This window comes from Coptis chinensis, chromosome 1 (assembly GCF_015680905.1).
Source record: "Coptis chinensis isolate HL-2020 chromosome 1, ASM1568090v1, whole genome shotgun sequence".
In the NCBI taxonomy this organism is placed as follows: domain Eukaryota; kingdom Viridiplantae; phylum Streptophyta; class Magnoliopsida; order Ranunculales; family Ranunculaceae; genus Coptis; species Coptis chinensis.
Genome location: NC_141456.1, coordinates 34,965,654 through 34,989,848, shown reverse-complemented (window position 1 = coordinate 34,989,848; position 24,195 = coordinate 34,965,654). Strand labels below are relative to the sequence as shown.

Below are 24,195 nucleotides of genomic sequence, written 5' to 3'. Positions count from 1 at the left end.
AAATTAAATGTTAAATATACATCAAATAGTAAACATGGCATTTGTGACCAATAGCACCACTAACTATCAAAAACTCAATTGAAGTGGGAGCCTCGGAGGACCAACGCTTTTAATGACATTTCTTTCTACACCGCTTCTAGAATTCGTTCACAAATCAGAACATAAAATCACACATTATGGTTTTATTGTTATGTTGTGGGCGGCAATAAGCCCACTATTCATACTCTGAAGTTCATTACACCCAAAATTCATAATTTGCGCGAAAAAAGTAGAAAAATTACATTGAGGATTTTGATTTTATTGGATTAAATTATTTTATTATTCGATATACACGTGTCTTGGTTTTTATGTTATCATCGAAGTTATTTGTTGTGGTTATAAAAAAGATAAGGTGGTGGCAATCCCTTTACCTAACACCTCAAAATTATATAGATAAGAGTTTGGAACAATTTCTTATGTGGTCTTGTTTGGATGTCAGGATGTGTGATCATTTAACTCTTGCCTGTAATCAGAATAGTGCAGTGTAAGAAGTAGACATAATCCACAAATGGCGGTTGCACTGGCAGCATCACCACTAACATTGAGTAAGCTACCTCTGCCAACTACCTCCTCTTCTTCACATTATTCTCCAAGTCCATTACAACGCCAACGCCAACGCCAAGTTAAGCGGACGACGATGACGAAGCCACTATTCTCCAAATACTCAAACCCCGAACCAGAAGACCACAACACACGTGCATTCTCTTCCCCGGAAGATTTGAGGTACTTATGGAAACTGGGAGCTGGATCTGTTGTAGGTGCTGTTGTCATAAAGTACGGAAGCATCTTGTTTCCTGCAATCACACGACCAAACATAGTATGGGCTTTGGTTCTAATATCAACTCCCGTGCTTGTATCTGCCGTGATTTTGACCAAGCATAGTTCTGTGGGCGACCGTAGCAAGGATCCATTGTAGCGTATATCTAAAACTGTTGACTCAAAACTTTTGGTCATTAGATCAGTCACATCTAACTGTTGTTTGTTTATTTAGACATTAGACTAACTGACAACAAGCTATTCTGTTGATGTCCTGGAACCTATAATTTTTTGCTTTACTATTTCTATCACTCTATATATATGTCCTTTAATTTCTTTCCAATTGTTCTTAGCAAATGGTGGTGATGATCAAAACTCTTTGCTGGTGAAAATGCCCAGATCAAAACTCTTCATCAAATTGGAAATAATGGGCTTACTTATTGTACAATTGTACAAATATCATGTTCATAAGCTACAAGTGCATACAAAATAGCCAGACAGATGAATTGATAGTTATTCATTATCATTGAAAAACAATGATCAGTACTATGGAATAAATATAAATCAATGCCCCATCACAGAGGACATAGTGAAATAACCTGTGTGTGGAGATCGCAATATTTAGCAACACCAAGTTTACTTTCTAGCAAGCTAGACAACTGTCTAGTGTGCTCCCTAGATAACTATTATCTGCAGATCGTTCGTATTGATTAGAGATTTGAGAGCCTCTCTAAAAGAAGATCAAATGTACGCTCTCGGTCCAGCATGCTGACCCTAAAATATTTGGTGCTCACACGGTCAGTCACACCACAATGCTTTCCACTCCTTGTATCTTATGGCCCTTGAGAAAGTTTTCACAATCTTCAATCATTCCTTTGGATTGCAACCAAGCAAAAGCAGGATGCGTCTTAGGAGTAGGCACTCCGGAGAAGTTACAAATTTCGGTTGAGTACTCTGGAAGGCTAAATAGGCCATTCAGTTTGACGACTGATGTAAGGCGCTCCCATCTTTCAGTCATGCAACGACGTCCATTGTTGAAAAAACTCTCAACTTCTTCCGACGAATCTTGGCAACTATCTGACGCAGCTCTAAGAATTTTTGCTGCTCGTAGTTGAGATTCCTCAGACACTCCAATAGTACCGATTTCAATATACTTTCTCATCTTTTCAGCCACATTTTTGTCCTTGACAATAGCCCACCTGAAATAGAACAAACAACATGATGAGAAATTAAATGAAAAAAACAGAGTGTAGTAGCCGAAGTACCTCGTCAGACGCTTTCCTTTCTCCATATGTCCTATTGCATGTCCTAAACAAAATATATTTGGTAAAGACATTAAATCGATCCTTCTATGTTGAGCATATATTTGCAAATGTGGAACTATTTTTTTTGTATTTAACCACAACCTCTAGAATTAAACAACTAATTAAAAGAGACAAAACACCAAAATTTATAGTAGTTCGGTGTCAATGCGGCAACCTGCGTTCACGGGAGAAGAAAGGTTTATTTGCTTGATTGATTTCTTAGGATTCCATTATATATATATATACCGCCCCGCTCTTAGACGGACGTCCGTTTACGGACTTTACTTAAAAACCGAAATTTCAAATATAATCTCGCCAAGGGTTTTCTCAAAACTCTCACTCGCTCCCTCTCTCCTATTCTCTCTCCAAAGATAGAGTGACCTGTCTCCCCCTTTGTACTCTCTCCCTCTCATGGGGTTCATCTTTTCTCTATTTCTCATCCTAAAATTCCGATTAAAATTGAGGTTGCAAATTCGTGTGTGAAGAATGATGGATATTTAAGATAAATTTAGAGTAAAGCATATTTAAGATAAATGAGGTACAACCACCGCTCGATATTAGAGAAGCGTTTGCCAAGTTTACAGATGGAGGAACATTGATGACAGCTGAACAACTTTTGGATTTCTTGATTCATTTTCAAGGTGAAACTTCTTCTAAAGCTTCTGATGCTGTTGAGATTATTTAGCAAATTATGTCCCGGCGACATCATATTGCGTTTACTATACATGCTTTGACACCGGAAGATTTTCAGTCTTATCTCTTTTCTGATGATGATCTTAACTCCGCTATTCGAAACCAGGTTTACCATGATATGATGGCTCCACTATCCAATTATTTCATCTATACAGGTCACAATTCATATCTAACTGGGAACCAACTAAGTAGTGAATGCAGTGAAGTCCCAATTGAAAAGGCACTGAAAAGAGGTGTCAGAGTAATTGAACTAGATATATGGCCTAATTCTTCCAAAGATGATGTGCATGTTCTTCGTGGACGGACCTGACTGGTCCTGTGGACAAGGATTTGTTTGAGGAAGATTCACTGCATTCACTACTTAGTTGGTTCCCAGTTAGATATGAATTGTGACCTGTATAGATGAAATAATTGGACAATGGAGCCATCATATCATGGTAAACCTGGTTTCAAATAGCGAAGTTAAGATCATCAGAAAAGAGATAAGACTGAAAATCTTCCGGTGTCAAAGCGTGTCTAGTAAACGCAATATGATGTCGCCGGGACATAATTTGCTGAATAATCTCAACAGCATCAGAAGCTTTAGAAGAAGTTTCACCTTGAAAATGAATCAAGAAATCCAAAAGTTGTTCAGTTGTCATCAATGTTCCTCCATCTGTAAACTTGGCAAACGCTTCTCTAATATCGAGCGGTGGTTGTACCTCATTTATTATAAATATCCATCATTCTTCACACACGAATTTTCAACCTCAATTTTAATTGGAATTTTAGGATGAGAAATAGAGAAAAGAGGAACCCCATGAGAGGGAGAGAGTACAAAGGGGGAGACAGGTCACTCTATCTTTAGAGAGAGAATATGAGAGAGGGAGCGAGTGAGAGAGTTTTGAGAAAACCCTTCGCGATATTATATTTGAAATTTCGGTTTTTAAGTAAAGTCCGTAAACGGACGTCCGTCTAAGAGCTGGTCATGATATATATATATATATATATATATATATATATATATATATATATATATATATATATATATATATATATATATATAGGCACAACACAAGTGCACAAAATCGTGTATATTTTAAAAATGGAGTCTTCCCTTGTTTAGAAACATTGAAGTCGGCCGAACTTATCATGAAAAAGAAAAGTTGCTTTGATTATTTCTTGAGACATTTAATCTTTTCATCATCATCATGGAGATACAACTACCAAGTCCAAGCAACGCCGCTTGTTTGTTTTTTCTTCTACCACACTCCCCCTCAAGTTGGTGCGAAGATATCCAACGAACCTAACTTGGAGAGTATATCATGGAACTTGGAAGCTGGAAGTCCCTTGGTAAAAATGTTTGCAAGCTATTGGTCACTTCGAACAAAGGAGGTAGTGACAATGTTAGACTGCACTTTTTCACGCACAAAATGACAGTCAACTTCAATATGATTAGTTCTCTCATGAAACACCAGATTTGCAGCAATGTGCATAGCAGTTTGATTATCACAGTAAAGTGTAGTTGGCAAATGCAAACCAAAACATAAATCCTTCATAAGAGCACGAAGCCATATGATTTCACTGGTGGTGGAAGCCATAGCCCTCAATAATTATTTTTGATTTCAAATTTTGAAGCGAGCCACTACATTCTGTTTCTTGCTCTTCCAAGTGACCAAATTACCTCCCACAAAGGTACAATAACCAGAAGTAGACCGCCGATCAACTAGACATCCTGCCCAATCAGCATATGTATAACTGTATAAGCAGAATATATGTATGCCTATTTTTCCGCATTCAAATACCTCTGCATGGCGACCTTTTCAGATACTGCAGTATTCTGGAAACTGCATTCATATGTGGAGTCCTTGGAGCATGCATAAAATGACTAACCAAGCTTACTGCATAAGAAATATCTTGTCGGGTAATAGTTAAATATATTAGTTTACCAACTAATCGCTGATACTGACCAATGTCAGTAAAAAAATCACCGGTGTTGTCCAACTTGGCTCCACTATCAGTTGGAGAATCAAATGGTTTTGCCGCTAGCAGCTTTCCTGCTTCACTCAAAAGATCCAACACATACTTTCTTTGATTTAGAAATATATATATTTTTTTGAATAAGCAATTTCGATCCCAAGAAAGTACTTCATAATACCCAGATCCTTGATGACAAATTTCTTGTGCAGTAACTCCTTAAGCTTAGAGATTTCAATATGGTCATTACCTGTGATAACTATGTCATCAACATAAATAAAAACAACCACCAAGTCTGACCTGCTAGACTTAACAAATAAGGAAGGATCAACATCACTCCGCTTAAGATCGGTCATAGCTAGAACAGAACTAAGCTTGGCATACCACGCTCGTGGAGATTGTTTAAGTCCATATATAGCCTTTTTTAACTTGCATACTAATCCAACCTTAGTCTCCTTCGGATGTCCAGGTGGGATGCTCATATACACTTCTTCTTTAAGATCGCCATGTAAGAATGCATTTTTAACATCCATCTGAAACAATTTCCAGTCTTGATTCACAACTAGAGATACAAGAACTCTAAACGTGTTCATCTTTGCAACTGGTGCAAAAGTCTCCTTGTAGTCCTGACCATATGTTTGGGTGAATCCCCTTGCAACGAGTCGTGCTTTAGACCTCTCTAAGGAACCATCACTGTTGAACTTGTTTCTGAACATCCAACGACAATCAACTGTTTTCTTTCTGTAAGGTAGCATAACAATCTCCCAAGTTTTATTCTCGTCTAGAGCACAAAGTTCTTCTTGCATCGCCTTTCTCCATATCGGACGAGAGTTAGCTTCTCTAAAGTTCTTGGGTTCTTCCACATCATCGACAGTACTCAAGAAAGCATGATGAGATGAAATGATATTGGCATACGTTATATACTCCTGTAGAGGATATGAAACGTCATGCAAAGAATAAAAATTCCTGTGAATCACTGGGGGATGCAGTTCTCTATTGGATTTATAGTAATCCTTGAGAGTTATTGGAGGTCGTCTCTCTCGTTCTGATTGTCGAGAAACTAGAGGAGCTGAAGAAGTTGGAGAAGCACTAGAGCATACCCGTGCCTCTATTAGCTCATTTTAGGAGCGCGCCTGCACTAAAGTTACTGGAACGTCATGAGCACTAGAGCGCGCCCGTGCTAAAGTTACTAGAACGTCATGAACACGTACTAGAGCGCACCCGCGCCTCTATTAGCTCAGTCACTGAGCGCGTGCGCCCTTTCTTCAGTAGAACCCAAAACTTCAGTGGGTTCAATAACTTCTGTGGTAAGAACTATATCTTCACCAACTGCTGGAATAAGAACTATATCTTCACCAACTGCTGGGAGAGGTGCCAAATCTGCCAAACACTCTCCCTGGGACCGATTCCCAGGCATAGTTGGATTTTGAAAGAAGGCTTCAGATTCTACAAATCGGACATCACGAGAGACAACCAGTTTTCTTGTTGCCGGATTGTAACATATGTAGGCTTTCTGAGTGGTAGAATAACCAACAAAAACACATCGAGTAGCCCGAGCATCGAATTTATCTTGATGAAGAGCTTGCTGATGCACATAACAAACACACCTAAAAACCCACAGATGAGAGAGAGACAACGGCCTAGATTTGAGCACTTCCAATGGGGATTTAAAACCAAGAATCCGACTGGGAAGACAATTAATCAAATAAGTAGCGGTTAAGATGCCATGCGACCAGTATTGCTTAGGAACATTCATGCCCAACATAAGAGCATGTTGGTCTCCAAAAGGTGTCTGTTTTTTCTTTTAGCCACGCCATTCTGCTGAGGTGTGCCAACACAGCTATTTTGATGAATTATCCCATGGTTACGAAGGTAATCGTGTAATGAACCTTTGCAAAACTTCGGTGCGTCGATCGGATCTAAACATCTTGATTTTTGCACCAAACTGATTAGTAACCATAGTATGAAAATCTTTGAAAACATTCACAACTTCAGTTTTCGATTTCAACAAATATAACCATGTAGCACGAGATTTATTGTCAATAAACAACACAAAATACTTATAGCCATCATAAAAATTAACGGGAGCAGGTCACCATAAATCAGAGTGGATTAACTCAAATAAATTATTAGACATAGAATGCGAGATTGGAAAAGGGAAACGAGTTTGTTTAGAAAATTGACAAACATCACAAACATCATCAGAGTTTATAGAAACATGCGGAAACAAATTTGACAAGACATGACTAGATGGATGCCCAAGTCTTTTATGCAAAATGCGACTCTCAAGTAACCCACTAGCTTGACACGCCCTTTTATTCGACTTTAACAAATAGAGCCCATTGGAATAAATTCCTTCACCAATTGTCCTCTTTGACTTTCAATCCTGAAAGACGACAGAGTTAGGAGAAAAAATGACATCACAATTTAAAGAATTCGTAAGTTTTCCAACAGATAGAAGTTGGACAGGGAAAGAAGGAACGACTAAAACGTCATTCTTGAGACTTTGATTAAAAATATTTACTTGACCACTACCTAAAATGAGAACGGTGGATCCATTGGCTATGGAAATATTATGTTTGTCGATTTTTGACACAAAATTATAGACAGAGGTAGGGCAATTAGCCATATGATCAGTAGCCCCCGAATCAATTATCCATGAGTTACTATTTTCTGGCATAGTAAAATAGGCATGTAAATTACCTGACACATGAGTTAAGACAGACTGACCTTTGCTAGATGGCATGGACTTAGTGAGTTGTTGGAGAATTTGACTCAACTGATGAATAATATCTGAGTTGGACATTGATGTCTCGGCTACTGTTGCATGCTCTTTCTTAGACAGTTCCTTTTCCTTTTTCAGATGCGGATATAACTCCCAACAGTGGTCCTTGGTGTGCAAGTTCTTTCCACAATGATCACAGTGAGACGGTTCCCGTTTTCCCTTACCTTTTTCAAATCCCTGTGACTTCTTTCGAAAATCATTTTCTGCAAGTAATACAGTAGATTCTGATATTGAGGACTTCACCTCGGAGTTCATGGTTTTCTTCCTTGTTTCCTCTCTCTGAATAGTTGCACAAACAACAGCAAGTGTTGGAAGAGTGCTTTCTATTAGAATATTGCTTTCTAGATTCTCATATTTTGGTTTAAGACTACGAAATACGGTGATGATTTTATCCTTTTCAGCCCGTTTCAAAAGAGTCTTAGCATCTGTGGTGTGTGGACGATATATGTTTAACTCATTCCACAATTTCTTCAAATTCCCAAGGTGTTCTGTAAAAGTCTTCTCACCTTGTTGCAAAGCACCGATTGCGAGTTGAAGTTCAAAAATATGGGCAGAATTGTTCCGGTTTCCGTATAAATATCCAATTGAATCCCACATCTCCTTTGCAGAATCAGAGAAAGTAAAAATTCCAGCAATAGTTGACTCCATAGAATTGAGTAACCAAGATCGAACAAGCTAATCATTGGAAACCCAAATTCGGCATCATCAATGGTAGGACACACCTTTGCACCATTAATGAACCCTAATTTCCTCTTGCCACTCAGAGATAGCGAAACAGCCCTAGACCAAGGTATATAGTTTGTTACATTCAAAAGAATTGATGACAGCTTCTAGCCAGGATTAGATTCAGTCTCTGTTGTAATAGCAGACTTTGGATTTGGTTTTGGATTTGACATAGTGTATTGTGTTTATCTAGATTGATTTAGAGGAGAGATTAAACGTTATGCTCTAATACCATGTAGAATTAAACAACTAATTAAAAGAGACAAAACACTAGAATTTATAGTGGTTCAATGCCAATGCGGCAACCTACGTCCATGGGAGAAGAAAGGTTTATTTGCTTGATTGATTTCTTAGGGTTCTATATATATATATATATAGGCACAACACAAGTGCACAAAATCGTGTATATTCTAAGAATGGAGTCTTCCCTTGTTTAGAAACACTGAAGTCGGTCGAACTTGTCATGAACCGACGGAGCGCGCATGCGCCTTCATCATGTGCAACTGAAGTGCACACACGCTGTCTCTTTCTTCTCCCACACAACCATGTCAACAATTCATCAAACATGAACCTTTCAGAACTGGTTAAAATCATTTACCAATTACTTGATAAACATTACATTACAATAACATAAACCATTGTCGTTTATGTACTGGTGGCTATTCCGTTAAGTAGACGTCTTGCCAAGGAACTGATGAATGAGAACAGTGTGTAGAGTAAGGGTGACAATAGTCTTCGACTCTTCGTAAAGAATGATTAAACGTTACCATGTCCAATAGCCCTTTCATATGGGCCTTTGTCTTAAAAATACAGAAATATGGGCCTCTATAAATACCATCCTTCAAAGATATCATCATTTCTACCGACTATTATAAGGGACCCAGCCCGTTTTGCGAAATTTAAGTGAACAATGAAAACATTAAATCAAAATGTTGCTTTTGTGAAGGGTCGAACTCTTAACCTACCCACTCACAAACTACCTCAAGACCCAAACATCTACCACCAATTGTCAACCCGTATGCACTCAGACAGTAACAGAAAATTTTCAAGAAATTACGAACAGTAAAAATAGTAAAGAATCTGGAAAACAGTGAACAATATTTCTTTTATCTAGATTCACCATACGTGAAGAAACAAGATGGCCAGCAGCGCCATTTGATAAATAGAATTTGGAATATGTAAAAACAATACTTATATCATGCATCAATATTCATATTATACTCTCAAATATCATAGGATAGAGGGAGTAATCATGTTCGATCCACTCCTGCTATTCACGCACTTAACAATGAACCTTGAAAACTAAATTATTCTACCAGATGAGAGTAATAATTATGGCTGGAAAACAATAAATTAACTTACTTCAAACAGTGATTTAAACGATGCTATGAAGATAATAAAGAAGGGTGATCCACCACTGCATGTAATTCAAATAACTATTAATCAAGTTATTGAATTATTTTGTTGATCCCTAGCAAACCTATGATTATCTCTAATCATAGTTTTAACATGAGAGATTATCATCCCCACAAATCTCTTTGGTGGGGATTCTATTAATCAAGTTATTGAATTAGTTTGTTGATCCCTAGCAAACCTATGATTATCTCTAATCATAGTTTTAGCATGAGAGATTATCATCCCCACAAATCTTTTTGGTGGGGATTCTAACCTCTAGTTTAATGTTATGAGTTTTATCTCTAAAATCTCACAACACTGAACTTGAAGTTCTAAACCCTAAAACCATAACTATGACTAATTAGTCATCATTCTCACGTGGCTTCATAAACCCCCTATATTTGAGGGTTTAGCCTTGTGTCATCGGATTGAAACTACTTAAACAATGAAAGAAAAACATAATAATAAAGAACTTGAATTGAATTGAAAAACTAAAGCTTTATTGATGGTTTAATGGTGGCTACACTAAGAAACCCAATTTAATTCAACTAAAACTATATTAAACTAAACTAACTTATTATAAAGTATGGTATATGAGAGGTTCGTCTTAATAGGATTAGGTTACATTTTCTTGCATAGGCTTGGAAGGGAGATTTTAGGCCTCTAATGTGAGCCCAAAGTCCATTAGGTTAAGTCTAAAAGGGCCAATGTTGCTGGAAAATATTTCAGTGCCCTTTTCATCTACTTTTACAGCTCTGATTGAGTCAAAGTTAGATTCATTGGAAAGTTTGTTCCGAGCCGACCATTTTAACATAAAGTCGGCCCAATTTCGAGGCCCGAGTTCAAAGATACGTCCTTTTGAAGTTCTAATGGTGTTTTGTCATTTTTATACCCGAATTGACTTTGATTTCCCAGCTTTGACTGGGCTTGAAAAAACTTTTTCTTCTTGATTATTGGGCTTTAAATATAGAACTCTCTCAGCAATCATCTTAACTCATTTTCCATGCAAAAATGGCGTCTTTAAGCACATAATCAGCTTTAAGACCTGAAATACACAAAAACACGTAAACACTAAAACTCGATTTTTTTTTTCATATATGATAATATTTTATGTATAATTAGTGACGTGACAACAATCATCCTTGCATCTCCATGAACATATATCAATCATACACGTTAAAAAAATTTACCATTCATGTGATAATTTCAAGTTTCAATATAAAAAATAATCAAATCTCCAACCCCAAGTTCGATGTTTTTTTACATGCACATACCAAAAATTTGTTACATTATTTACATTAATATAAATAACCAAGAGGTATTTCTTCTTTGGTTATTTGTTGTTGTTGTTGTTGATTTTTTTTAATCGATATAAAAATTGGTTTATAGTACGGCAATAACACTTGCCACCAATATCTTTGACCTCTCATCATAAGATCGAAGTAATGGTCATAAGTTCAAAAATATTTGAAAGTAATCTAAAAACATATATATCATAAGTTGTACACGTACATTCGTGTATTAACTCGCATTTTAATTCGAACACGTAATGTTTCGACTTTTGAGAGCTGGTTAGTATAACATATAATGTTTCGACTTTCGAGAGCTGGTTAGTATAAGTCCATCTTCTTCCTTCCAACAACTTAGAGAGTCTTATGATATCACAAAACCATGGCTTATGCTCATTATCAACCATTCATTCATCCCCATCTCGTAGTGCTCCACCTTGTACTACATTTAGATTAATATACTTATCCTAACTATACTAGACCACAATTGATTCAACTTTTGCACAATTTTGTGCACCACCAACTAGATGCAAATTGACCCGTAATTCCCTATAATTTCCTCGAGTCAAGTCCTCGTATGCTCTTTCTACATCATGAGATAATAACTGCAACACAATAACTTGCCAGCCTATTGTTTTTCTTCTTCCAATGTTATATATATATAAGTCTATATAACCCTAATATCATGTGGAGAAAACTATAAAAGATTAACGTTGAAAGTAAAAAATTACCTTGTTTTATTTTGTTTTTGTTTTGTGTTTTTTTTAAGTAGAAATTTTATTGATAATGATAACGAATTTTACATATAATTAGGACAAGCGTGCAACAAGCTGCGCCGCAAGTCATTTCTGAATTTGTTTTTTGTTTTTTGTTTTTTTTTGGGTTGAGGTCTGACGTTTGTTTAAGAATTGAGATTGAAAGAAATGAGGGAGAGCTTACGGGTTTGTTATGGGCGATTAGAATTATACAAATTGATCGGCTGGGCTTTGGGCCTTTGGCTATTTGTTTTAGTCTCATTAACCCATCAAATATTCAAAGACACATTTGTCCCTCTTTAATGGTTTTGGACTCAAAATAAAATAAATGATAAATGATAAATGTATATATATATATATATATATATATATATATATCAAACATTCAAAGACACATATATCCATCTATATTGGTGGCTATGTTGCCAGTAGAGGACCAACGACGGTGCATTCGGCTTCCGTGAACAGAGCTTATCAACATTATCGACATTTTGAAGTAATGGCTGTTAATGAAATTGGTCCAAACAACAGTGAAATTGAGCGTACATGTTTTCATATAGAGGTTTATAGATTATACAATTACCCTCAATACTTTCCTCCACCTAATTATGTGGTAAGTAAGACTATTCCATGAGACTATTTTATTTGAAATTCCAGTTCCTTAATTTATTTGTTTAAATGTAACTTATTCTTGAACTTTTGCAGTTGTTGAGGTGGATGCTTGTGAAGCTGTACATGGCTTAGTAATGTAAGTTGCTTATTGTCATTATGCACGTGTGTGATTGTTTTTTTTAGTTAAACCATGTGTGATTGTTTGGGATTCCAATGTTCGTATTGTTAATTGCTTTAATGTTTGTTACGTCGTGTTATATATGTTTGTGTTAGTTATGTGATTCTAGAAGTAAGAAATGTCTAGTTCAATTAGCCCCTTTTTGTTAGGGCCACAGAGACATATATGACGTAATTAAAACTAGTCGTTGTGTTGCAAATATTAGTTGTAATATAACATTTATATTTAATGAAAAAGGTTTTCCTATTATGGTCTCTATATTTGTAAATCACTTTGGGTGTTTTCTACTATGTTATTATCAGGGTAAACTTACGATCTAACATCTTCATAACTTTTAGATGGTGTTACTACTTGCTGCTTTTATGATTTTCTATTTACTGTAAACTAATGTAGGTTCCTGAATAGAATAATTTAAACTACAATTATGTTTTAATTTAAGGTCTTGTTGCATATGGTCAATGAAATCGCACTTTGCGAAACGAGAATTACCTTAGACCACACATTTTGGTCACTTATCTGTTTTAGTGTCTCTTCTTTGTTTGAGGACAAACAAAGTGTTGTTTGGGGGTGGTTGATAAGCACCCAAAACTGTAATATAAACCCCGTAGAGATATTGTATTTTGATTGATTATGTGTTTAATCAATGTGAAATAATTGTATTTTCATGTTTTTACAGATTTCGGTAGTTAACGTTCAAATTTCAGCAGAATCTGTATTTTAGCATGGAATAATGTCAAAATATTGTTTGGGGATAAAATCTTCCTACTTGAACGATTAAAAGCTCACTAAGGCCCAACTAAAACCTATTGGACTTTGGGTTTGTTTGTTGGGCTTGTCAATTCTCAAGGCCCATGAAGCAAGGCGAAGACAAATTAACACAAATCATGGAGCACAAAACATGGACCATGAAACATGGAGCAAATTATTGCACAAAATATAGAGTACAAATCAAGGAAGAAAATAAAAAAGCAAGTTGGACAATTATGTGTAGAGATTCCCCACTTGCTTTATTTTCAAGTTAAGTGTGAGAAGTAATTTGAGAATGCTCATTTTTCTTAATTATGTTCTAGTTTTAGCTTTAATGGAGGACTAGTCTCCATTAATGTAATTCTCAACTATTAGTAATAAAAATAACTTTTTTCTTCTTCTATTTTCATTCTTCTTTCATGATTACTTTTTTGTTATTGTATAACTTCCAACGACAATGAGGTAACACTCTCGGTTCGGAGATGGTTGTGGCTAGCCCCCAGTTTGGGATCAATTCCACGTACTTTGATCATGAAAATTGCTTTAGACGCTTGAAATTAGGAGGCACTCTGTGTTGGATGACCTGCAAGGTGGTACTTATACCGCGTTGCTCCGAGTTGATGTGCTGAGTCTGAAGTGTTGAGTGTACAATGCAAACGTGAGTTAGAATCAATGACCTTTTAGAATGCACAACCTTGGTATACAAATGTGTATAGAAAAAGCATGATATTAGTCAACCCAAGTGAATTCAGCATGGATCAACAGGTGGATCTATATCTATAGCAAGCTCTGGATTTTTGGACGTCGTTATGACATGTTAGTTAGTTGGAATTTAAAAAAAATATCAGTTGAATAAGTTAGTTCAGATTGTTGATTTTGGCATGCATGTCACTGATCTAGTCGCTTTCTTTTTCTGGTACTTGTTCTCCAACTTGTGGTGGATATCAAGAATTGGAAATACAGAGCATAGTGTAACGAATGCTCATGGGCTGTTAGAAATTAATGGAATTGAATTTATACTCATTTAAGCTAAATAAATCGTAACGTTTATGTCAAAGGAAGACTAATGAACAATGAAATGGTTGAAATAAAATGACTTTTCCGTCCTTTTGGGTTCTTGAACCACCAATCATGTGAAATGTGAACCAGCAGCACTCTAAGTGCCCTTAAATGATCTACTGAATAAGATCAAAAGTCGAAGTCATAAGCTTAACATGTGCATAGAAGCTCAGGTCGATCCTATAACATTGTCACACTTCAAAAATGCAAGTGCTTATATCTTTACTGACATATGGTCCAAGGGATGAGGTCGCATGGTATGAAATATGTGACCAGAACTAAGCTTGAAGGTCGAGCGACAGGAATTGTGCCTAATTAAATTTCAAACACACAGACCAGGTCGCATGCTCTTGTGTTATAGTGAACAAATTATCTAAGGGTTATTTAGGGATTGGTCCTACTTATTTAGGGGTATTTAGAGATAGATTCTAAAATTATCGATTATTAGGCTTTAGTCCTATTTCTATCGATTGACCTTAAGTCAACTCAGTTGACCGTAGTCAACCCATTTTATAATAATATAATTTTCATTTTTTATCAAAATGGCCAAACTACCCTTCAACGTGCTTCACATGTGACTTTAGGGAGTCGTTGAAAATGCACTACAACATAACAACACTTTTGTGACGGCTAGGAGGCGTCAGAAATATTTATTGTGATGCCTACAAGGCGTTGGAATTTAGGCGTCTGTGTTGGTGTCAGAAATTTTTGTGACGCCATTATGCCGTCACAATTCACATATTTACTGACGCCTATACGCCGTCACTAAATGTGTATTACTAACGCCTGTATGCCGTCACTAAATGTGCATTACTAACGCCTGTACGCCGTCACTAAATGTGAATTACTAACGCCTCTACGCCATCACTATTGAACTTTCGAATCGCCTAAAAAACTGGCGCTATAACTTGGCGCCAAAACAAATTAACGCCTCAGTGCCGTCAGTTATCATAAATTTGTCTTTTTTTTTTTAAAATGCTTACTGACGCCTGTCAGGCGTCATAAATTATTATTTATTTGAAAAAAAAATAATATTTGTTTTTGGTTTCCATTCTTATACTTATATTTATATTTTTTTTTTCCCCGAAATCGCCTGCATAAATACAACCACATAAACCCCAAACAAGCAATTATACACAAAGAAAATCTTAGTAATAACCATCACCAAAATTTGACTAAGTATATATATCACTAAATAATGAATAACATGTAGATTAAAAGATATAAATGTATGGATATAGCAGAATCTACCAACATACTATTTCAATATAATCCCTATACAACAACTCAATATCACATCCTAAGAAGCAAGAGCATGGGGTCCTTGACGATTCTCTTGGCGGTCTCGCTTCTAAAACATACACACCTGGACCAAGCCGACTCTGAGATCTTCGGTGATGTGTATTTTTCCTTCATAAAAAGAAAAAAATTCATTTCAACTAGACCTTAGTCAATACAAGCTAAGGAACCACTAAAACAAGCTATTGATTAGTCAATATACACAATTTTCACTAACCGTGCAGTCGCAACATAATATGCTCTTCCACATGCATGATTTCACAAAAAAAATGAAGTTTACTAGCATTTAGACTGTTAAGAGTAGAACCTTTTCAGCACTCCTAAACCTCGGCTTCCAACCACAGGAGAATCAAGCTTCAAGTCATCAACTGCATCACAAGAGAATCAAGTTTACTTCTTGTCTAATAAGAGACTATGCACTCTAACCTTCACCTACAGAGAAATTAAACTCAGCTACAACTTCCTTTGAAAAAATATTAATTGTTGTGTCGAAGAAGATGCACCTTTCAATGTTTGTTTACTACAACACTATCCAACTTATAAAGAACAATTATGCTAATTTAAAATTTCTGAAATTACCATTGATCCGAGGAGGAAAAAAAAAAACACCCAACTCTTATCAATAGTAAAGATATAAATTATTAGATTATATGTAAAATGTATCCATGAATAACATAAATGATGTGATCTAGTTACCAAGACAACAAGATCATAAGTAATTAAAAAAGTAAGTTCAATTTGAACTACTCACCTTTCTTTCAAAGCAAGAATTCTAGAATTAAACAAAATGGGCTATAGTATGCTAAAGGCCAATTGACCTTCACTTTCTTGAATACATCTCTGAATCCTAACTCTCTAAGCACTTGCTCGCGAATTCTGCAGAGAAGCTACAAAAATCCAGAAAATACAACTTTAGCAACTGAACCTTATACTCCTAAAAGCTACCAAGTTTTACTCACAACATAATCAGGAGGCCCGCCATGGCTTTCAGGATCTTTCTTTATGTCCTCCAGTAACTCTGTATACCTAATAATACACAGAATTATCAGAAAAAAATCCAACATATATATTAAGCAATACTTGATAGTAGTACCTTTGAGCAAACTTTTGAGCCTTAGCAGGAGCATCAACAACACTAGTGTCACTTTCTGCCCTTTGTCTGCCAAGAAAATAATTAGGATTCATCAAAGCGGAATCAGCAGTAATAGGCCTTCTCAACGGCTAATTAGGCATACTCATATCAATAATAACAACACAGTTTTGCAGTGATGTTTCTCATACGCATATATACTTATATGATTCCATCGTTACATGTGTAATTCCAATACTAGGCAACTACAAATCACATAAAAACATAATCAGCTCAACATTCAATAATTCAGATCCAACAGATCTGAAGACTAACTAAACTTTAATCAATCAAATCGATATTGAAACTAAATAGATCACATCAAAATGTCTGGTTAACAAATCTCTTCCGAAGTTGCTGCGCTAAAAGAACGGCATCAATTTGCAAGAATTGGACTTATTTTAGCCCTAACAATCCCATATAAAACAGCAAAGATAAGAGATTTCATTGAACTAAATAACATCTAAATATATACACCTGTTCACTTTTGTTGACATTTTTACTAACAAACGCCAGTTCTAGTGTTAGCAAGGCCAGGTTGAAATCATCTGGTGGAACAAATCTAGGAGAGGATAGAACGTAATTATTACAAAGGTAATAAAAGACAATGTGGTGGAAGGTGTCAGTTAGGTTGTAGAATCTTAGCTCCTACTAGGTAAACCTAGCCATTTGGATCATACTATTTTTTTATTTGGATATGAATTATCTTTTACTGATTAAGGATTAAAAAATATATATATCCCCCATTCCCCAATATACTACAATAAAAACGTAAAGAAATTACCCACAGAACACAACAAAGTAGTTCATGGTTTCAAAATTCCATTATCTGCTTAAAAGAAAGAAAGAAAAAAAATAATAGAAAAACGAAACGAAACACACTTAAAATATATCAAGGTAGTCACCTGCTAGTGGTACCTCCATTGTAGCCAGTTGAATATGAAACAAAGACCCTTTCCAGGTATATGTATGAGAGCTCTCTTGGTGCGAGGTTTATCACAGAAATACCAACAACTCCTAATTCGATAATAAACTCGAAGGTGCGGTATCATTTCAAGATCTTGCTTGGCATACATGAAGTCTTTGCAAAGATATCTTGGTAAACTTCCTTCAGAGAACCCGATTGTGATGGTACATCTTCAGTGAACCTAGCAATTATTAAGTCCCCAATTTCTACAACGTGAAACTTTACTTCTAGTGCACTTTCCTCTGAAGAAGATTTCTCCATCCTCGTTAAGTTAAATTGGTGAACAACAGTAATGCTTCCACTTTGAACTTTTGTATCAATCATTTTTTTACCACAAGGATCCTCCCACGAGAAATTTGTGGTAGAAAGAGGCTCTAACTGGATCCAGGCATCATCAACTAATGATGATTCTTTTGTTAACTGTTATATTCTCAAATCTGTCAAACCAAACTCCAAATGGTCAGCTGTCATATAGATAAAATTATTCAAAAAAAGTGAAACATACAAACATTCTTTGATTTGTATGTAAATATGCACCCAAACCAGGAAAAAAAACAGTTAATTATGAGCACATGATGAAGATATTTTGAAACCATGTAAGAACCTATTGGCTGAAAGGGCACTTTCATAACTTAATTGGCACCATCCAATTTGAGTTGATCAGGCATACAATCAGTTATGTCCATTTTCTGCATAGTTTCTTGTGGTTGACAACATTCTTGATAAATACATTAGGAGCACAGACTCTGTGTTTTGTATAGTAAGATTTATTGATGCCATAGAAATGCATACAATAATATAGACCAAAGCCATAGACCCCACTAGCAAGAAGTTAAAGAAGGCTATGCATAGAAATTGTATAGGGACAGGTATAGGTGGTAGAATTTAACACCAGTACAGACCTCACCTTATGCTAAACAATATTAGTACTTATATAATAAGGACATACCTGAGAGGACCATCTTCAGACCTTAAACAAAATACAACTAGAAATCTTGATCCCTCCTCATAGCCTCGGATCTCCGTCTTCAGGAATCTCCTAGCTCCATTCTGCTTCCTCAAAACCACAAAAAAGGTATCCTTTTTCATAATTTCAAAAGGAATACACCATTCTGTATCACCCAATCGGACCTACACACATCGATCACACATTCAAAAATATTTATGTGTAATTTCAATAGGTTCATTGTTGCTCTCACGACGTACTTTCGAGACATGAGAAATCAGGAACGTAAATCACAGTTTCTTTCTCAGACAAGTAGCAAGTAATAAAAAACTTCCACTAAGCAACACGCACGCACATAATTGAACCACATTACCACAATGACGTGAAGATGAGAATGCTGACCATTTTATTAAGATCCTCGGGGCTTGGTAAAAACATTGCTTGGAAAAGCATGCTATAGAGAAACTGGACGGTCACCCAGTATTACGTTGCCACTGCATACTTCATTGCTTCTTCAAATGCCACATGAAACTCAGAACCAAGAAAAACCTCGAGGTTATTAGCAACCTAAAATCCAGGTCCACAATCAATCAAACAAACATTTCTAAGATCCAGATCATTTGCACTTGAACTGATGAGGAAGAAATGTAAAACCCATGTATTCTAGAAACGCTATAAATTCATTAAGTCTAGGACATGCCTTGGCAAGAAATCAGCTGTAAAGAACTCCAAATAAGTTCGTGTTGTTCTTCTTCCAAATAGCTTCCTACCCCTAAATCGAGCAGCGGCAGCAACAGCAGCACCAACACCAACACCTAAATCGAGCAGCAAACCTATAGAAATTCTATTATACTCAATGGCTCACTTTAAACATTGATGAATTAGAAAAAAAAAAAGTTTTCGGCTAATTACCTTGCTGCCCAATGCAAAACCCTCAAACTTCTCCACCTCTACCTTGTCCAAGAACCTGAAATGATATAATAAATCAATCAATCCACGGTAGTAATATACAGTAGTCACCTTTCTCTCTCCTCCTTTATCCAGGCTTGAGACCGGCAATGCAAATTCTTTATGAGTTGCATTGGCGGAGTTAAAAAGGGTTAGTAAACTCAACTCTAAACCTGCAAAAGTAACCACAATACATATGAACAATCAATGGTAAGGAGCATACACACATATATAAACAAAAAAAGTCCATTCACTACTAAACATATCCATGAACAAAAGGTCCATACAAGACGCAAACTAACAATAGATAAACTGTCTGTCCCTCGTACTTGAGTTCCAAATTAAAAAAGCGTAAAACAAAGCGAAATTAATCTTCATATTGCAGCCTGCCTCCAGCCCAAATCAAGAAGCCTCCATCAGCTATATCTCGTAGATACAAAATATCATCCTGGGGACCATCATACACAGGAGCATCACCAACCAAGACATTGGTAATATAGACAACCTTTTCATCTCCTATAATATCTCTAAAATGACATTTTTGGCTGTCAGTCTTAACATACCCATTAGCCACGTGTTCACGTTTCCTCTCTAATATCTTCACATTCGGGTAAGAAGTCAATCTAGAAGGAGGGTTCAAAGATCCATTTCGATTAATTAAATTTGGAGCTTGCTGAGTACGAGGGACAGGGACAGGGACAGAAGTAGAATCAACTTCAGTTGTAGGTGTAGATGGTTGGCCATTTGCCGATCCATTAAGTCTCACATGTTCAAGAATACCCTATACACAATGAACTACAACAATTACATAAATAAAAAGAAGTTACAATTATGGCAAAACAAGAAATAGCACACGACACGTCATAACTTACCACCATCATATTCTCCATTCTCGTTTGGCCAACTAAGAGGTTTCCCACTGTAGACTTCACCTCAGCTAATTCATCCTCGAGCTTCGATTTACTTGAGCTCTCCTGTTCAACTAGCTCCTCTGCGATAGCAAACTTTTGCAGTTGTTTGTTGGACATGCAAGAGCTCAATCCACGAGTACGACTCCCTTTATCCTTCCCAAAAACTTGAGCCAGTGGATCATATGTGATGTCGTAAACCGCTTCACCCCCATGTTCACTTGCTTCTTCAGCCATCTGTTCTTCAACACTTGTAACTCGATCCTAAAATTTTTGGGGCATATACTTGAGTATGGACTACAAGACTTAATTAAGACAAAATATTTTACAAACTCACATAGTATTCTTGGGCATGCTCCAAAATAGTCCCATCTCGATGTTTATGACCATATTTCCAACTATCCGTACGTGTATGCTTCTTCTCTGAATTCACTTCATCCTACACAAATAAGTATACGTAGAAAGTTATTAAGTAGTAACATTGCAAATGAAAGGAAGTTATGCAGTAGTGATAATGATAGGTACAAGTTCCTCAATATTCTTCCATAAGGTTTCCTGCCACAAGTATGGCCAATTAAGTTCATACTTCTATTCTCAGCATTCTTAGCGCACATATCTTTTACTTCTTGTCTGTTCTCATGGATTGCGAATGCTTCCCAATGAATTGGATCAAACCCCATTGGACATGATGAAATAGCTTCTTGCTCAGATTCACAATTCTTCAATATTTTAACTCGCAAAGCATATTTCCAATATCGAAACTTAAGAGCAAACCATTTCTCTATATTCTTCCGCGCCCCCATTGTTGGGTTCACATTGAGTTGGAACTCCTCCTACAAATCACATATATACATTTATATGTATGCTATGACTAGTATGGTTATGGAAACAAAAATAATAATAAAATAAAATAAATAGTTACCATTAACTTTAACCAAACTTCAGCTTTGAAAGAATCATCTACTTTATCCCAACTTGCATAAGAAATTGGGGCAACATCTCGTATCCAATAGCCGACTCTACTGCTCCATTTGGCACTATAAACTCCTGTGACCCTACCGTCGGAGTGCACTATGATTGGCAGCTTACCATTATTAGATCGCAAAGTATTGTCTCCCACTGATTCATATGGTTGGGACACATTAGGTTGATGTGAACCTAAAGGAGACGACTGGGGCATTGCACGGTGTTGTGAACCTGAAGGAGATGATTGGGGCAAAGTACAATGTTGTGGGTGTTGTGAACTTGAAGGAGACGACCGGGCCGCGCCACGACGTTGTGAACTTGAAGCCATTATATTAAAAACAACCTAATAATTGAAGAAAATGAAATAAGTTCATCAAAAACTAATATAACACAAACTTGTCACATGGTAAGAGATATTGGCACAACATATAATTAATCAACCAAAACAAAAAAAAAATAGAAAAATAGAGGTCGTGAAGTGTACATTACCAACAACAAAAAATAAAGTGCATAGTACAACTACTATCATTTGCGAACTTTATGCATCAGGGGTAGCAAATTAGGTTGGTCATAAAAAATAGACTGGACTTCAGTTAGCGTTTCTAGATCATCTACGTTACTACTCAATCAAGGAGGAGGATGTATGACCATCCACCAATCAGGATTTTTCAAATCATTTGAATAGAACACTTGACTAGCCTCGGAAGCAAGAATGACTGGCTCATCAAGTTGATGATGGACACTCTTGAGCCTATTAAAGTTGACCATCACCAAATTAGAATCCGGACAAAGTTTACAACCATTAGTTTTGTCCTCAACCCTCACCCAATCGCAATAAAATACCACTTCATGGAAACTTGTGTAGTCCAACTCCAAAATTTGCTTGATAACCCCATACCACATGGTTTCTGAGTCGACCGGATTTTTGTCTTTCCTACTTGCCATAAATGACGTAATAGCCTTCATACAAACACCACTATTTTGTGTGACAACAGTATCATCATGAGACTTGGTAGAAAAGACAAATCCATTAATGCGATACTTCTTATATGATTTAGCCTTGTGCATTGGCCCTTTAACAAATTGCCACAAGTCGCATTGCGTGTGTTTAGCCTTCAACAACTATACAGCAAAGAAAAAGAAAATTAACAAAATACCAACAAAACTAAAGGCTCACCCTAGCTACTAGAAATTTTAAGTAAAAGAATACCTTATTGTATAACCAGACAATGAATTCTGTCTGAATCTCCACTTCTGACTTTGCTATTCCTCTTTCTCTACCACGAGTAGTGGGCTGCAAGTTACGATTGTAATTCATTCATGGAAGTCCATATATACGTGATTATTCATAAATTACCAAAACTAGTCAAATTCAAAGCTAGAATGAACAACCCACTTGTAGAATTCATCAAGTCTTTCAACTTGTAATCGAAAAATAAGCCATCTCCGTATTTGTATCCATTGTGTCGTTTCTAGCATCACAACTTTGAAGTCGAGCAAAGGCCCTTCATTAATGATCTCGCCATTTTCATCAAGGTAGCGCTTACGAGTCAATTTTTTATTTCCTCCACGTGGCATGTACTCCATGGCATATCGGACGGATTCAGAAACTATATAGGACTCTACAATTGACCCTTCAACACATCGTTTATTGCTAGGTATGTTTTTACACTCTTTCATCGCCCTGTTAGTATTGAGAAATGCAATAAGTATAAGTGTGTTGTTAATGCTTATCTTTATAAAAGAAATTGAACTAAAATATATGACACTATTGACTTACTGCTCAAAAGGATACATCCACCTAGCCCACACAGGTCCACAAATCAATGCTTCATCGGCTAGATGCACCATAAGATGGATACTAATATCAAAAAAAGATGGTGGAAGATGCTTCTCCAGGACACACAACGCTTCTACAATCATGATTTTGGCACCTTCCATATCCTTACGACATAAAACCTTCGAACACAAGATTCTAAAGAATAAGCTGATCTGTTGAAAGGCTTTTCGCAAGTCACGGTTTTTTGGAAAAGCATGTTGAAGCAACACAGGCAACATATATTGCATTATAACATGATGGTCATGAGACTTCATCATGAGCGAAGAAGGTGGGTTGGAACCGATAATGTTGCTCAGGTTAGACGAAAAGCCCGAAGGAAGTTTCAAGTTTTTCAAAATTTGGAAAAAATGTTTTTTCTCATCTGCATCTAAGACATAGGAGGCCTTTGGTTTTTTCTGCCTACCGGTATTTAAGTCCTTTTGCATCCACAAACTACTACGGATGCCCTTCATCTTCAAATCCTCTCTAGCAGCCACTGTATCCTTTGTTTTTTTAGGTCTAGGATCAGATACAATATATGCTCAGAAGCATTCTTCTCATCGTGCATCACATCAACACAATGTCGAACTTTATGACTTGACTAATATAATAGCTTAAACAAAATGGAACTCTTATAAAAAGCCTTTGTAACTTCAACACTATCATCGTCGTCGTCGTCGTCATCATCATCACTATCATCATCATCATCTCTATCAACAACATTTACACTCCCATCAACTCTTGACCGTTTGGAACCTTTTGGATCTTACCGGTACATATTTAACGCTTGCTCAACAACTTATCAATTTACGTTCCTTTAAGACGTGATGGAGGAAGGTTAAGCTCTTGCTCCCCATTGAAGTGCTTACTATACCTAAAGATAGAAAGTGTTAGAACTGCTTATTATACCTAACTTGATTAT

The 24,195-nt window shown here is 36.4% G+C and overlaps 1 protein-coding gene, 1 long non-coding RNA gene and 2 pseudogenes across 2 annotated transcripts; 1 reads left to right on the top strand and 3 right to left on the bottom strand.

Moving 5' to 3' along the window:
• Nucleotides 1-1,597: 1,597 nt before the first annotated feature.
• LOC147523669 (tryptophan aminotransferase-related protein 2 pseudogene) lies at nucleotides 1,598-2,086 on the bottom strand (annotated as a pseudogene).
• A 704-nt stretch (nucleotides 2,087-2,790) lies between these two features.
• Nucleotides 2,791-3,102, top strand: LOC147523668 (phosphoinositide phospholipase C 6 pseudogene; annotated as a pseudogene).
• A 139-nt stretch (nucleotides 3,103-3,241) lies between these two features.
• Nucleotides 3,242-8,181, bottom strand: LOC147523667 (uncharacterized). Its single transcript, XM_086571884.1, has 7 exons — nucleotides 7,273-8,181; nucleotides 6,031-6,333; nucleotides 5,321-5,674; nucleotides 4,999-5,203; nucleotides 4,721-4,828; nucleotides 4,456-4,506; nucleotides 3,242-3,390 (listed from the first exon to the last, which is right to left on the bottom strand). Exons 1-7 carry the CDS (start codon nucleotides 8,179-8,181, stop codon nucleotides 3,242-3,244), a joined length of 2,079 nt encoding a protein of 692 aa, XP_086428010.1.
• Nucleotides 8,182-15,896: 7,715 nt separating this feature from the next.
• Nucleotides 15,897-16,752, bottom strand: LOC147523666 (uncharacterized). Its single transcript, XR_015196741.1, has 3 exons — nucleotides 16,684-16,752; nucleotides 16,409-16,616; nucleotides 15,897-15,958 (listed from the first exon to the last, which is right to left on the bottom strand). It is a non-coding gene; the product is annotated as an uncharacterized LOC147523666 (long non-coding RNA).
• Between the last annotated feature and the right edge of the window lie 7,443 nt (nucleotides 16,753-24,195).